This window comes from Bombina bombina, chromosome 2 (assembly GCF_027579735.1).
Source record: "Bombina bombina isolate aBomBom1 chromosome 2, aBomBom1.pri, whole genome shotgun sequence".
NCBI classification, from domain to species: Eukaryota; Metazoa; Chordata; class Amphibia; order Anura; family Bombinatoridae; genus Bombina; species Bombina bombina.
In genome coordinates, this window is record NC_069500.1 from 167,721,435 (window position 1) to 167,737,235 (window position 15,801).

General features: G+C 38.6%; 1 protein-coding gene across 1 annotated transcript in view; it reads right to left on the reverse strand.

The window, feature by feature from the left end:
* The window catches only part of CENPK (centromere protein K), a 210,546-nt gene that overhangs the window by 87,626 nt on the left and 107,119 nt on the right, over window positions 1-15,801 (reverse strand). Inside the window, exon 6 of the mRNA XM_053701331.1 lies at window positions 1,433-1,479. Coding sequence (XP_053557306.1) covers window positions 1,433-1,479 — 47 coding nt within the window. The remainder of the gene's footprint in view (window positions 1-1,432; window positions 1,480-15,801) is intronic.

Here is a 15,801-nt window from a genome sequence, read left to right on the forward strand (position 1 = left end):
GTGTGCGCAAATGTGATGCATGCAAACCCAAAGGCAGACGCGCAAAAATCAAAAAAGTAGGCACCCCAAATAACGGACATATGCAAACAAATTATAAAGGGGAAAAAATTATTGAGTCTGTTCCAGGGCTATATATATATATATATATATATATATATATATATATAGATACACACAGAAAACAAGAGAAATCTCAATGTATCCTTTCTGGTAAAATATTATATATATATATATATATATATATATATATATATATATATATATATATATATATATATATATATATATATATATATATATATATATATATATATATATATCCATATATATCCATAGGATTGTCTTATAGGGATAGTAAAAAACAATACTTACCAACAGAGACTTGTCCACCATCCAAGTAGCACACAGCCAAACCAGTACTGAAACATATTAGCAGAGGTTATGGAATAGGTGTATATTGTAGATCCATAAAGGGGGGCAGCAGACAAGTCCTGCAACCAATTATGGAAAGTTTATGAAGAAATTTCCATGAGGTGAAGAAATCATAAACAAATACCCCTGATACATCTCTCTGACAAACACTGCCCTCTGAGGGGAAACTGGGCCTCAAAATACACTGAAAGCCCCTCTATCTGAAGAAAACTCATGCACATCTTCATCCTTCAGACACCTCCAGCAGAGGCAAAGAAAATACTAAGGTATAGTGAGGTGGGAGGGGTTATATAGAGCTCTTGAGGTTTGGGAATCTTTGTCTCCTCCTAGTGGTAGGGAGGGTAATTCCCAGGAGTAATGGATCGTGGACTCTCACTACCTGTTAGAAAGAAATAGAAACTCTAATAGAATATTTCAGGGTAAAGGGTGAATAACTAAAAAAATATAATAAAAATAAATATGGATAGCACAACGTGTAAGACCTTCAAAAGCCATTGCAAAACTGAAATGGAACAGCTTCTCTTAAGTGAGAAGCTAAACATGTATCCTTCACAATCTAGTCTCATCATGTTTTAACGTAATTGAGGCATATTGTCATAATTGTTTATAGAACAAAAATTGTGTCTGGTTGCCCCCACAATGAATAAGAAGTAATAAAACCAATTTCTTTATGAACTGTGACATGAGCTCATGGAAACAAAGCAAAAAAATATGCAGCTTGCATCATTTTCCTGAGTCCAAAACAAATTTCACATTTACCTCATATTGATTATGTAACATGTCCCATGTGCTTCTTATTAGGAGTTTATGGAACATCAAGCAAAAAAGATGTACAATTATGGAGCTAGCCGAGAAAAATAAAATCTACTTATAGAAATGTTTCTGTGGAAAAGGAAACCTAATCAATAAGTATTTTAACAGAAATAGGATGTCATATTCTTCCTTAGACAACTCTGCCAATAAAATATACTACTTATGGGAAATCCAAAGAGATGGTTACCTCTTCTTTTCCAGCAGCGAGCAGAATATCCTGGTTGTTGGAGATTACTAAGAGACATAAAAATAAATAGCAGTTAATGTTTTCATTTCTATAGCAACATATTGACAAAAGGCATCATCTTAAATGTCCTCACCGTCTACGAAATCAGGAGAAAGGCAAGCAGTGCCAAGCATGACAGCATGAGCAACACAATTACAGATTATTTAAATTACTAATTAAAAAGTCTTACAAAGTTGGCAAAGCAAACGTTTGTGCTCAGACACCAATAAAGCTATTTTTTTTAAAGCATCTTGACTGAGCTGATAGATTTTTTGTGAAATAAATAAATAAAATGCCACAAGGTATTTTTGGATACCAGATGAAATTGACATCATATAGCAGTGAGCATTTATTATAAGAAACATTACATTTATCCAGTAGCCACACTTTTTTTTGTGGTCACCATTTCCTATTCTCTTTCTGCACCGAACAAATACCTATTCACTGAGTCACTAAGCATAAAATAACCTGATGAAATCATGATTTTTCATGTAATATATGAAGATACATTTTTTTCCAGTCAAGACCAAAGTTTAATACACAACCTGTTGAGAAAAGATCCTTTTACATAAGTTATATCATTCTAAAAACTGTATTTGTAAAAATAGTACATATTAGTAGCAAGTCCACTTTCTAAACACTCTACCATATGACCTTGAATTAAAGAGCCATTATAGTAGAAAAATTGCATGCTCTTATTCGTTAGAGTATGTCATTTTATCACTATAGACGCCCATCAAGAAGTTAAAACACACAATTAAAATACTGCATAGGAGCTGCAGAGGACTACTGGTCACAAGTGGACAAGGCCTGTGAACCAATCAGCAGAAGCAATTGCACAGCTGGGTCACAGGACTACCACTAACAACTGAGTCACTGGCCATTTCTGCTTGGAACCAGCAGTTCTCTCCAGTGGTATTTTAATTATGAGTTTAAACCCTTTGCAGGGTCACTAGTGATAAACTTACATGTATTAATAAAATTTGAGCATGTAGCTTTTTCAACTATAATGACACTTTAACATGAATAGGGCTCAGTTATTTTTACTACGTTGCAGGTTTATTAAATATACCAAAACAATATATTTAACAATGCAATGCTGCATGATATATGAAGGAAATTAATGAGTGCTTTGAATGTAAGTGCTGATTATTTATAAAAATGTTGAATGTGTTTACAGAGAAGACCACATTGTATTAATCTGTTAGTGTAGGTAGCACTTTTCACTGTTTTTTCCCGTTCATACCCTGCATTGTTAACGAGAATAAATTAAATTCCATATTATTAGCATAAATGTGGTACGATTTTCCTTTTATTTCTAATGATTGCTTAGGATTTAAATAAAAAGTATTCTGTTCAAAGAGGAAATAATTAGATAAATCAGAGTTTTAAGCAGTGAATGCTTCTATAAAGGGATAAATCAAGAAAAACTCAAAACTAAAATAGAAGAAGCCAATGCCATTTTCTGTCTGTGTCTGCTGTTGTCTCTGCATACTGTGTATTTTCTTCTATAGTGTAAAAACAGGCATTGCCCTATGTTTTCCACAACTGAGGATCCACAGTGAGCATAGATAAGGAAAGGTGTGGGGTTAGTTTTTTTTTATATTCAAGAACCTGCATGATTTTACCTCTGTATCAATGACCACCCAAGACTATAGACTTAAAGGGACAGTCTAGTCAAAATTAAACGTTCATGATTCAGATAGGGCATGTAATTTTAAACAACTTTCCAATTTACTTCTATTATCTAATTTGCTAAATTCTTTAGATATCCTTTGTTGAAGAAATAGCAATGCACATGTGAGCCAATCACACGAGGCCTCTATGTGCAGCAACCAATAAGCAGCTACTGAGCATATCTAGATATGCTTTTCAGCAAGTGATAAAGAGAATGAAGCAAATTAGATAATAGAAGTAAATTAGAAAGTTGTTTAAAATGACATGCTCTTTCTAAATCACGAAAGAAAAAATGTGGGTTTCATGTCCCTTTAACTGTGAGTGATACAGATAAGTGTGAGTTTTTCTCTGCTTTGTAATTTCAGATTTGGTAAATAACGTATGGTTTATAAGTATGCATGCACAGCAAATGTCTAGAATATATCACAAAAATCTGTCAAGTAATGCCTATAGTCAACTAGGTGTAGTAGTTGAATCTGTAAAAAGCGGACAAGAAAATAACTATGTAACATCAAGGATTTACCACAAATTTTCTTCACCTTATCTGTGATTTTAGAGCAGTTAGAATTCACCTACGCTTTTACAGTCATCAGCATAGTGAAAAATAAAAGCAGCCAATCAGCTCCAAAATGCTGAGGTCTGACATGCATTACTGTGATCTTGAAGGATTTCACCATTATTTTGCAAGATTTCGTGGTAAACTGCCTTAATCTGCAGAGGGAAATAAAGCGACTGTGCCTGCACCTGCCAGATGCACGCTCCCTTGCAAGGTCGAGGACAAGCATCCTAATTGGATGCTTAAAGTCCCTTTACAATGAAGGTACAATATCTTCCTTTTGTTTTTGTCCATGTGATATTCTCCAGTCAGTTTTTACAGATATGGTGTTTTATTTACAAGTAATTCAGCATTTGAGTAACATGTCCCTTTAAGCATGTTAAAATATTTTTACAATTAAAAAAGGGTAAATTAAAGCTTTTTTATTTTTTTTTAAGGGTAAAGATTATGTCTGTGCACTAATAATCCCTAGGACCAATCTGATCACTGGCAAATAAAGGATAACTGCCAGATGATCACATGATATATTTAAGTATAAATGTTTATAACTATACAAATAGTTATTTTTTTGAGATATGAAAATAGATTTTTAAAAACAGATATTGTAAAACCTTTGTTTTTTGATTGACACTACTTTTCTTGTGTCATATTGTATCAGTGTGGACTTAATTTGCATCATACAAGCCACCAATGAGTTTCCGAGTAGGCTCTGTGTTTGAATGCTGGCGCACGGGGAGCAGAAAATACGTGTATATGCCAATGAAACAGGAATCTTTTTACTAGAAGCATTTAACCAATAAAAATGAAATGCAAAAATGATTCTATTCAAAATTGAAATACACTTATGTACATTTCAATTTTGACCATTATGATCCTTTAGTGCTTGGTTTCTCAACAGCCATACCCAGGCCCAGCACCGGGCCTTGACAGCCGTCCTGGTGAGCCACGACCTGAAATGCCCCCCCCCCCCCCCCTGCGAGCTGTGACAGGCATGCCGCTCCACACATAAGAAATACCGGGCAGGCTAGACACAGTGCCAGTGCACATATAGCGACAGTTCAGTGGGAGGATAGCGTGGGAAAAAGAGCAGATAGGACTGGACCTTGGCACTGCAGTTAAGTGACACCAATGAATGTATATATGTTCTTCCCCTACTTACACCAATGCATTATATATATATATATATATATATATATATATATATATATATATATAACACCGGGCCTTGAGTTCATTAATGTTGAGAACCACTGCTTTAGCCTAAACCCTCAGCCTCTGAATGCAACACATTCTCTGCAAGTAACAAAGTGACAGAAGTATTAGTATCCCGCATTTTATAACAGCACTCTGTGTTGTAAAGGAGGAGGGCTGAAAAACCCAAAAATGCTTCACTATACGTTGATGTCATTGTGTACTGCAATAACAACCAATTTGGGAGACATACAGTTCCAGTGAACGTGATGCAAAGTGCTTTATTATGTGCCAAGGGCCTATGGTTAGGAAGAACTGAAATATAAAAATGGAAAATACAGTACAGCTGAAGTATAAGTTCATTTTACACTTTTTTTTTTAAAAACTAAAACATTGCTCTAAAATTTCGTGTAAAAATCAAGATGTTTTAAGTAAGGTGAAATCAGATTTGGTTAAAGAGAACATTCAAATAACATAACCAGTCTATGAAATACGGTAGAATATAATTATGAGTAACAATTGGCAGTGTGCCAAAGCCAATGAGTCATCACTCCCAGCTAATGTCACTTGATGACTAAATACTCACGGAGGAAGTGACAGGTGTCAGATCATCATGAAGCCCATTTCAAATATGCTTGATCTCCACAAACCAGGCAATGAGAGATTATAGGGGGATACATATTTTATCTCAAACCCCTCCAGCCTAAAAGGTATAGGATTGGAAAAAGTCTCTCTGGGTATTGGGGGGGGGGGTAACTTAGAGCAGGCCCTGTTGAGGGCCGAGTGTAAGTGGATTTACAGACTAAACACAGTCCATCCACATGGCATGAATGAACAAAACAACTATTTCTGATTTGTAGACTAGAGAGTACATGTAATTCACCACACCGAAAGCAACTCTTTGAAAATACGAGGCAACCACCATACATCTAGAACTAGTTTAAAATGTCATCCCAGCAATAAAGAAACAATATCAGTAATACACCTATTTGTCCAAAAAGGGATCTCTACTAACACCCATACACTATACACAAAATACGTGATACAGGTATGGGTATTCTCATGATAAAGTTATTATATTGGACTATTTAAATATCTCCGAACTGAAATTTTCCCTCTTATTTGTCACATGTTCACTTTAAGTTTCAATTTTGTTTAGTCACATAGGTTCATGTGGAGCAGCACTCACCTTTTGATTAGTATATACTTAATTATAATCTTTATTCACTCAGGGTATTGGATTCCGTTTAGTTGGGCCCCCTCCACTCTGATAAAGCCTAATATTAAAGGCAAAATCACAAAGACACACAATTGAATATGTTACATTTTTACTCAACATGGCTAACCAATATTTGAATAATAAAGATCTTCACCTGAGGGGTAAATCTTTACTTTTTCTTGCATAAATTTCACATTTGTAGTGTTTTCCTTCTCCCCCCCCCCCCCCTTCTTTTGCTTGTAGCAAATTCATCTTTCTGACGTTTAGGTAGAATTAGATCAATTATTTTATTTATTTATCTATTTATTTTATTTGCTTTATGTAACTGATAGCACAAACAAACAATAATAGGACTAGGGAGGATTACCTCATCTATATATGATAGGATGCACAATTTTGGAATTATCCTTATTTACACGGATCACAAAATACCAGAACCAGAACCACAACCACAAAAACATAATTTATGCTTACCTGATGAATTTATTTCTCTTGTAGTGTATCCAGTCCACGGATCATCCATTACTTGTGGGATATATTCCCTTCCCAACAGGAAGTTGCAAGAGGATCACCCACAACAGAGCTGCTATATAGCTCCTCCCCTCACATGTCATATCCAGTCATTCGACCGAAACAAGACAAGAAAGGAGAAACCATAGGGTGCAGTGGTGACTGTAGTTTAATTAAAAATTTAGATCTGCCTTAAAAAGACAGGGCGGGCCATGGACTGGATACACTACAAGAGAAATAAATTTATCAGGTAAGCATAAATTATGTTTTCTCTTGTTAAGTGTATCCAGTCCACGGATCATCCATTACTTGTGGGATACCAATACCAAAGCTTAAGTACACGGATGATGGGAGGGACAAGGCAGGAACTTAAACGGAAGGAACCACTGCCTGTAGAACCTTTCTCCCAAAAACAGCCTCCGAAGAAGCAAAAGTGTCAAATTTGTAAAATTTTGAAAAAGTGTGAAGCGAAGACCAAGTCGCAGCCTTGCAAATCTGTTCAACAGAGGCCTCATTTTTAAAGGCCCAGGTGGAAGCCACAGCTCTAGTAGAATGAGCTGTAATCCTTTCAGGGGGCTGCTGTCCAGCAGTCTCATAGGCTAAGCGTATTATGCTTCGAAGCCAAAAGGAGAGAGAGGTTGCCGAAGATTTTTGACCTCTCCTCTGTCCAGAATAAACGACAAACAGGGCAGATGTTTGACGAAAATCTTTAGTTGCCTGTAAGTAAAACTTCAAGGCACGGACTACGTCCAGATTATGCAAAAGACGTTCCTTCTTTGAAGAAGGATTAGGGCACAATGATGGGACAACAATCTCTTCATTGATATTCCTGTTAGAAACCACCTTAGGTAAAAACCCAGGTTTAGTACGCAGAACTACCTTGTCTGAATGGAAAATCAGATAAGGAGAATCACAATGTAAGGCAGATAACTCAGAGACTCTTCGAGCCATCAAAAACAGAACTTTCCAAGATAAAAGTTTAATATCAATGGAATGAAGGGGTTCAAACAGAACTCCTTGAAGAACTTTAAGAACCAAGTTTAAGCTCCACGGAGGAGCAACAGTTTTAAACACAGGCTTAATCCTAGCTAAAGCCTGACAAAAAGCCTGGACGTCTGGAACTTCTGCCAGACGCTTGTGCAAAAGAATAGACAGAGCAGAAATCTGTCCCTTTAACGAACTAGCAGATAAGCCTTTTTCCAAACCCTCTTGGAGAAAAGACAATATCCTAGGAATCCTAACCTTACTCCATGAGTAACTCTTGGATTCGCACCAATACAAGTATTTACGCCATATCTTATGGTAGATTTTCCTGGTAACAGGCTTTCGTGCCTGTATTAAGGTATCAATAACTGACTCGGAGAAGCCACGCTTTGATAGGATCAAGCGTTCAATCTCCATGCAGTCAGTCTCAGAGAAATTAGATTTGGATGATTGAAAGGACCTTGTATTAGAAGGTCTTGCCTCAGAGGTAGAGTCCATGGTGGACAGGACAACATGTCCACTAGGTCTGCATACCAGGTCCTGCGTGGCCACGCAGGCGCTATCAGAATCACCGATGCTCTCTCCTGTTTGATCTTGGCAATCAGTCGAGGCAGCAGAGGAAACGGTGGAAACACATAAGCCATGTTGAAGAACCAAGGAGCTGCTAGAGCATCTATCAGCGTCGCTCCCGGGTCCCTGGACCTGGATCCGTAACGAGGAAGTTTGGCGTTCTGGCGAGACGCCATGAGATCCAGTTCTGGTTTGCCCCAATGATAGACCAGTTGAGCAAACACCTCCGGATGGAGTTCCCACTCCCCCGGATGAAAAGTCTGACGACTTACAAAGTCCGCCTCCCAGTTCTCCACGCCTGGGATGTGGATCGCTGACAAGTGGCAAGAGTGAGACTCTGCCCAGCGAATTATCTTTGAGACTTCTAACATCGCTAGGGAGCTCCTGGTTCCCCCTTGATGGTTGATGTAAGCCACAGTCGTGATGTTGTCCGACTGAAATCTGATGAACCTCAGTGTTGCTAACTGAGGCCAAGCTAGAAGAGCAATGAATATTGCTCTTAACTCCAGAATATTTATTGGGAGGAGTTTCTCCTCCTGAGCCCACGATCCCTGAGCCTTCAGGGAATTCCAGACTGCGCCCCAGCCTAGAAGGCTGGCATCTGTTGTTACAATCGTCCAATCTGGCCTACGAAAGGTCATATCCTTGGACAGATGGACCCGGGATAGCCACCAGAGAAGAGAATCTCTGGTCTCTTGATCCAGATTTAGTAGAGGGGACAAATCTGAGTAATCCCCATTCCACTGACCTAGCATGCACAATTGCAGCGGTCTGAGATGCAGGCGCGCAAATGGCACTATGTCCATTGCCGCTACCATTAAGCCGATTACTTCCATGCACTGAGCCACTGACGGGCGTGGAATTGAATGAAGGACACGGCAAGCATTTAAAAGTTTTGATAACCTGGCCTCCGTCAGGTAAATTTTCATTTCTACAGAATCTATCAGAGTCCCTAGGAAGGAGACTCTTGTGAGAGGTGATAGAGAACTCTTTTCCACGTTCACCTTCCACCCATGTGACCTCAGAAATGCCAGAACTATCTCTGTATGAGACTTGGCAATTTGAAAGCTTGACGCCTGTATCAGGATGTCGTCTAGATACGGAGCCACCGCTATGCCTCGCGGTCTTAGAACCGCCAGAAGTGAGCCCAGAACCTTTGTAAAGATTCTTGGGGCCATAGCCAACCCGAAGGGGAGAGCTACAAATTGGTAATGCCTGTCTAGAAAGGCAAATCTTAGGAACCGATGATGATCTTTGTGAATCGGTATGTGAAGGTAGGCATCCTTTAAGTCCACTGTGGTCATGTACTGACCCTCTTGGATCATGGGAAGGATGGTCCGAATAGTTTCCATTTTGAATGATGGAACTCTGAGGAATTTGTTTAAGATCTTTAGATCCAAGATTGGTCTGAAGGTTCCCTCTTTCTTGGGAACCACGAACAGATTTAAATAAAATCCCTGCCCTTGTTCCGTCCGCGGAATTGGGTGGATCACCCCCATTACTAGGAGGTCTTGTACTCAGCGTAGGAATGCCTCTTTCTTTATCTGGTTTTCTGATAACCTTGAAAGATGGAATCTCCCTTGAGGAGGAGAAGCCTTGAAGTCCAGAAGATATCCCTGAGATATGATCTCCAACGCCCAGGGATCCTGGACATCTCTTGCCCACGCCTGGGCGAAGAGAGAAAGTCTGCCCCCCACTAGATCCGTTTCCGGATAGGGGGCCGTTCCTTCATGCTGTCTTGGGGGCAGTAGCAGGTTTTCTGGCCTGCTTGCCCTTGTTCCAGGACTGGTTAGGTTTCCAGACCTGTCTGGAATGAGCAACAGTTCCTTCCTGTTTTGGAGCGGAGGAAGTTGATGCTGCTCCTGCCTTGAAATTTCGAAAGGCACGAAAAACATAATTTATGTAAGAACTTACCTGATAAATTCATTTCTTTCATATTAGCAAGAGTCCATGAGCTAGTGACGTATGGGATATACATTCCTACCAGGAGGGGCAAAGTTTCCCAAACCTCAAAATGCCTATAAATACACCCCTCACCACACCCACAATTCAGTTTAACGAATAGCCAAGAAGTGGGGTGATAAGAAAAAAGTGCGAAAGCATATAAAATAAGGAATTGGAATAATTGTGCTTTATACAAAAAAATCAAAACCACCACAAAAAAGGGCGGGCCTCATGGACTCTTGCTAATATGAAAGAAATGAATTTATCAGGTAAGTTCTTACATAAATTATGTTTTCTTTCATGTAATTAGCAAGAGTCCATGAGCTAGTGACGTATGGGATAATGATTACCCAAGATGTGGATCTTTCCACGCAAGAGTCACTAGAGAGGGAGGGATAAAATAAAGACAGCCAATTCCTGCTGAAAATAATCCACACCCAGAATAAAATTTTAATGAAAAAACATAAGCAGAAGATTCAAACTGAAACCACTGCCTGAAGTACGTTTCTACCAAAAACTGCTTCAGAAGAAGAAAACACATCAAAATGGTACAATTTAGTAAAAGTATGCAAAGAGGACCAAGTTGCTGCTTTGCAAATCTGATCAACCGAAGCTTCATTAATAAACGCCCAGGAAGTAGAAACTGACCTAGTAGAATGAGCTGTAATCCTTTGAGGCGGAGTGTTACCAGACTCAACATAGGCATGATGAAATAAAGATTTCAACCAAGATGCCAAAGAAATGGCAGAAGCTTTCTGGCCTTTTCTAGGACCGGAAAAGATGACAAATAGACTAGAAGTCTTTCGGAAAGACTTAGTAGCTTCAACATAATATTACAAAGCTCTAACAGCATCCAAAGAATGCAATGATTTCTCCTTAGAATTCATAGGATTAGGACATAATGAAGGAACCACAATTTCTCTACTAATGTTGTTAGAATTCACAACCTTAGGTAAAAAATTCAAAAGAAGTTCGCAGCACCGCCTTATCCTGATGCAAAATCAGAAAAGGAGACTCACAAAAAAGAGTAGATAATTCAGAGACTCTTCTGGCAGAAGAGATGGCCAAAAGAAACAAAACTTTCCAAGAAAGTAATATAACGACCAAAGAATGCATGGGTTCAAAAGGAGGAGCTTGAAGAGCCCCCAGAACCAAAATTCAAACTCCAAGGAGGAGAAATTGACTTAATGACAGGTTTTATACGAACCAAAGGTTGTACAAAACAATGAATATCAGGAAGATTAGCAATCCTTCTGTGAAAAAGAACAGAAAGAGCAGAGATTTGTCTTTCAAGGAACTTGCGGACAAACCTTTATCTAAACCATCCTGAAGAAACTGTAAAATTCTCGGTATTCAAAAAGAATGCCAAGAAAAAAGATGAGAAAGACACTAAGAAATATAAGTCTTCCAGACTCTATAATATATCTCTCTAGATACAGATTTACGAACCTGTCATATAGTATCAATCACAGAGTCAGAGAAACCTCTTTGACCAAGAATCAAGCGTTCAAACTCCATACCTTAAAATTAAGGTTTTGAGATCCTGATGGAAAAAAGAACCTTGAGACAGAAAGACTGGTCTTAACGGAAGAGTCCACAGCTAGCAAGAGGCCATCCGGACAAGATCCGCATACCAAAACCTGTGAGGCCATGCTGGAGCTACCAGCAGGACAAACGAGCATTCCTTAGAATATTGGAGAATACCCTTGGAAGAAGAACTAGAGGCGGAAAGATATAGGCAGGATGACACTTGTAAGGAAGAGATAATGCATCCACTGCCTCCGCCCGAGGATCCCGGGATCCGGACAGATACCAGGGAAGTTTCTTGTTTAGATGAGAAGCCATCAGATCTATTTCTGGGAGTTCCCACATTTGAACAATCTGAGGAAATACCTCTGGGTGAAGAGACCATTCGCCCAGGTGCAACGTTTGGCGACTGAGATAATCCGCTTTCCAATTGTCCATACCTGGGATATGAACCGCAGAGATTAGACAGGAGCTGGATTCCTCCCAAACCAAAATTCGAGATACTTCTTTCATAGCCAGAGGACTGTGAGTCCCTCCTTGATGATTGATGTATGCCACAGTTGTGACATTGTCTGTCTGAAAACAAATGAACAACTCTCTCTTCAGAAGAGGCCAAGACTGAAGAGCTCTGAAAATTGCACGGAGTTCCAAAATATTGATCGGAAATCTCACCTCCTGAGATTCCCAAACCCCTTGTGCCGTCAGAAACCCCCACACAGCTCCCCAACCTGTAAGACTTGCATCTGTTGAGATTATAGTCCAGGTCGGAAGAACAAAGAAGCCCCCTGAACTAAACGATGGTGATCTGTCCACCATGTCAGAGAGTGTCGTATAATCGGTTTAAAGATATTAATTGAGATATCTTTGAGTAATCCCTGCACCATTGGTTCAGCATACAGAGCTGAAGAGGTCGCATGTGAAAACGATCAAAGGAGATCGCATCTGATGCGGCAGTCCTAAGACCTAAAATTTCCATGCATAAGGCTACCAAAGGGAATGATTGTGACTGAAGGTTTTGACAAGCTGATATCAATGTTAAACTTCTCTTGTCTGACAAGGACAGAGTCATAGACACTGAATCTATCTAGAAACCTAAAAAGGTTACCCTTGTCTGAGGAATCAATGAACTGATTGGTAAATTGATCCTCCAACCATGAACTTGAAGAAACAACACAAGTCGATTTGTATGAGATTCTTCGAAAATGAGAAGACTGAGCAAGTACCAAGATATCGTCCAAATAAGGAAATACCAAAACCCTGTTCTCTGATTACAGAAAGAAGGGCACCGAGAACCTTTGAAAAAAATTCTTGGAACTGAGGCTAGGCCAAACGGTAGAGCCACAAAACTGGTAATGCTTGCCTAAAAAGAGAATCTCAGACATTAAAAGTGATCTGGATGAATCGGAATATGCAGATACACATCCTGTAAATCTATTGTAGACATATAATGCCCTTGCTAAACAAAAGGCAGGATAGTCCTACAGTAACCATCTTGAATGTTGGTATCCTTACATAACGATTCAATATTGATAGATCCGGAACTGGTCTGAAGGAATTGACCTTCTTTGGTACAATGAAGAGATAAAATAAAACCCCAGCCCCTGTTCCAGAACTGGGACTGGCATAATTACTCCAGCCAACTCTAGATCTGAAACACATTTCAGAAATGCTGAGCCTTTGCTGTGTTAACTGGGACACGGGAAAGAAAAAAATCTCTTAGCAGGAGGCCTTAACTTGAAGTCAATTCTGTACCTTTCTGAAACAATGTTCTGAAACCAGAGATTGAGAACGGAATTGATCCAAAATTTCTTTGAAGAAAACGTAATCTGCCCCATACCAGCTGAGCTGGAATAAGGGCCGCACCTTCATGGGTACTTAGGAGCTGGCTATAGGTTTCTATAAGGCTTGGATATATTCCAAACTGGAAATAGTTTCCAAACTGATACCGCTCCTGAGGATGAAGGATCAGGCTTTTGTTCCTTGTTGTGAGGAAAGGAACGAAAATGATTATTAGACCTAAATTTACCTCAGATTTTTTATCCTTTGGTAAAAAAGTTCCCTTCCTTCCAGAAACAGTTGAGATAATAATTTATTACCCTGGAAAGAAAGGGAAAGCAAAGTTGACTTAGAAGACATATCAGCATTCCAAGTTTAATCCATAAAGCTTTTCTAGCTAAAATAGCTAGAGACATATACCTGACATCAACTCTAATGATATCAAAAGATGGTATCACCAATAAAATTATTAGCATGTTATAGAATAATAATAATGCTATAAAATTTTGATCTGTTACTTGTTGCGCTAAAGCTTCTAACCAAAAAGTTGAAGCTGCAGCAACATCCGCTAAAAATATAGCAGGTCTAAGAAGATTACCTGAACATAAGTAAGCTTTTCTTAGAAAGGATTCAATTTTCCTATCTAAAGGATCCTTAAATGAAGTACTATCTGCCGTAGGAATAGTAGTACATTTAGCAGGAGTAGAGACAGCCCCATAACCTTAGGGATTTTGTCCCAAAAAACTCTAATCTGTCAGATGGCACAGGATATAATTGCTTAAACGTTTAGAAGGAGTAAAAGAATTACCCAAATTATTCCATTCACTGGAAATTACTTCAGAAATAGCATCAGGGAGATTAAACACTTCTGGAATAACTACAGGAGATTTAAAAACCTTATTTAAACGTTTAGATTTAGTATCAAGAGGACCAGAATCCTCTATTTCTAATGCAATTAATACTTCTTTAAATAAAGAACGAATAAATTCCATCTTGAACAAATACAAAGATTTATCAGCATCAGAATGATGATGTTCATTTAAAAATTCATCTGAAAAAAGAGAAGTTTTAAAAGACTTTTATGTGAACCAGAAGGAGAAATAACAGACATAGCCTTCTTAATGGATTTAAAAAATAAAATCTCTTATGTTATCAGGAACACTCTGAAAATTAGATGTTGACGGAACAGCAACAGGTAATGTAACAGTACTAAAGGAAATTTTATCTGCATTAATAAGTTTGTCATGACATGCAATACAAACAACAGCTGGAGAAACAGATACCAAAAATTTATAGCAGATACACTTAGCTTGGTAGCTCCAGCACCGGGCAGTGATTTTCCTGAAGTATCTTCTGACTCAGTTGCAACGTGGAACATCTTGCAATATGTAATAGAAAAAACAACATATAAAGCAAAATTGATCAAATTCCTTAAATGACAGTTTCAGGAATGGGAAAAAAATGCCAGTGAACAAGCTTCTAGCAACCAGAAGCAATAAATAATGAGACTTAAATAATGTGGAGACAAAAGCGACGCCCATATTTTTTTAGCGCCAAATAAGACGCCCACATTATTTGGCGCCTAAATGCTTTTGGCGCCAAAAATGACGCCACATCCGAAAAGCCGACATTTTTGGCGCAAAAGAACGTCAAAAAAATGACGCAACTTCCGGCGACACGTATGACGCCGGAAACAGAAAAGATTTTTTTGCGACAAAAAAGTCAGCGCCAAGAATGACGCAATAAAATGAAGCATTTTCAGCCCCCGCGAGCCTAACAGCCCACAGGGAAAAAGTCAAATTTTTAAGGTAAGAAAAAATGATTGATTCAAATGCATTATCCCAAATATGAAACTGACTGTCTGAAAAAAAGGAATGTTGAACATCCTGAGTCAAGGCAAATAAATGTTTGAATACATATATTTAGAACTTTATAAAAAAGTGCCCAACCATAGCTTTAGAGTGTCACAGAAAATAAGAATTACTTACCCCAGGACACTCATCTACATGTTTGTAGAAAGCCAAACCAGTACTGAAACGAAAATCAGCAGAGGTAATGGTATATATATAAGAGTATATCGTCGATCTGAAAAGGGAGGTAAGAGATGAATCTCCACGACCGATAACAGAGAACCTATGAAATAGACCCCGTAGAAGGAGATCATTGAATTCAAATAGGCAATACTCTCCTCACATCCCTCTGACATTCACTGCACGCTGAGAGGAAAACCGGGCCCCAACTTGCTGCGGAGCGCATATCAACGTAGAATCTAGCACAAACTTACTTCACCACCTCCATAGGAGGCAAAGTTTGTAAAAACTGAATTGTGGGTGTGGTGAGGGGTGTATTTATAGGCATTTTAAGGTTTGGGAAACT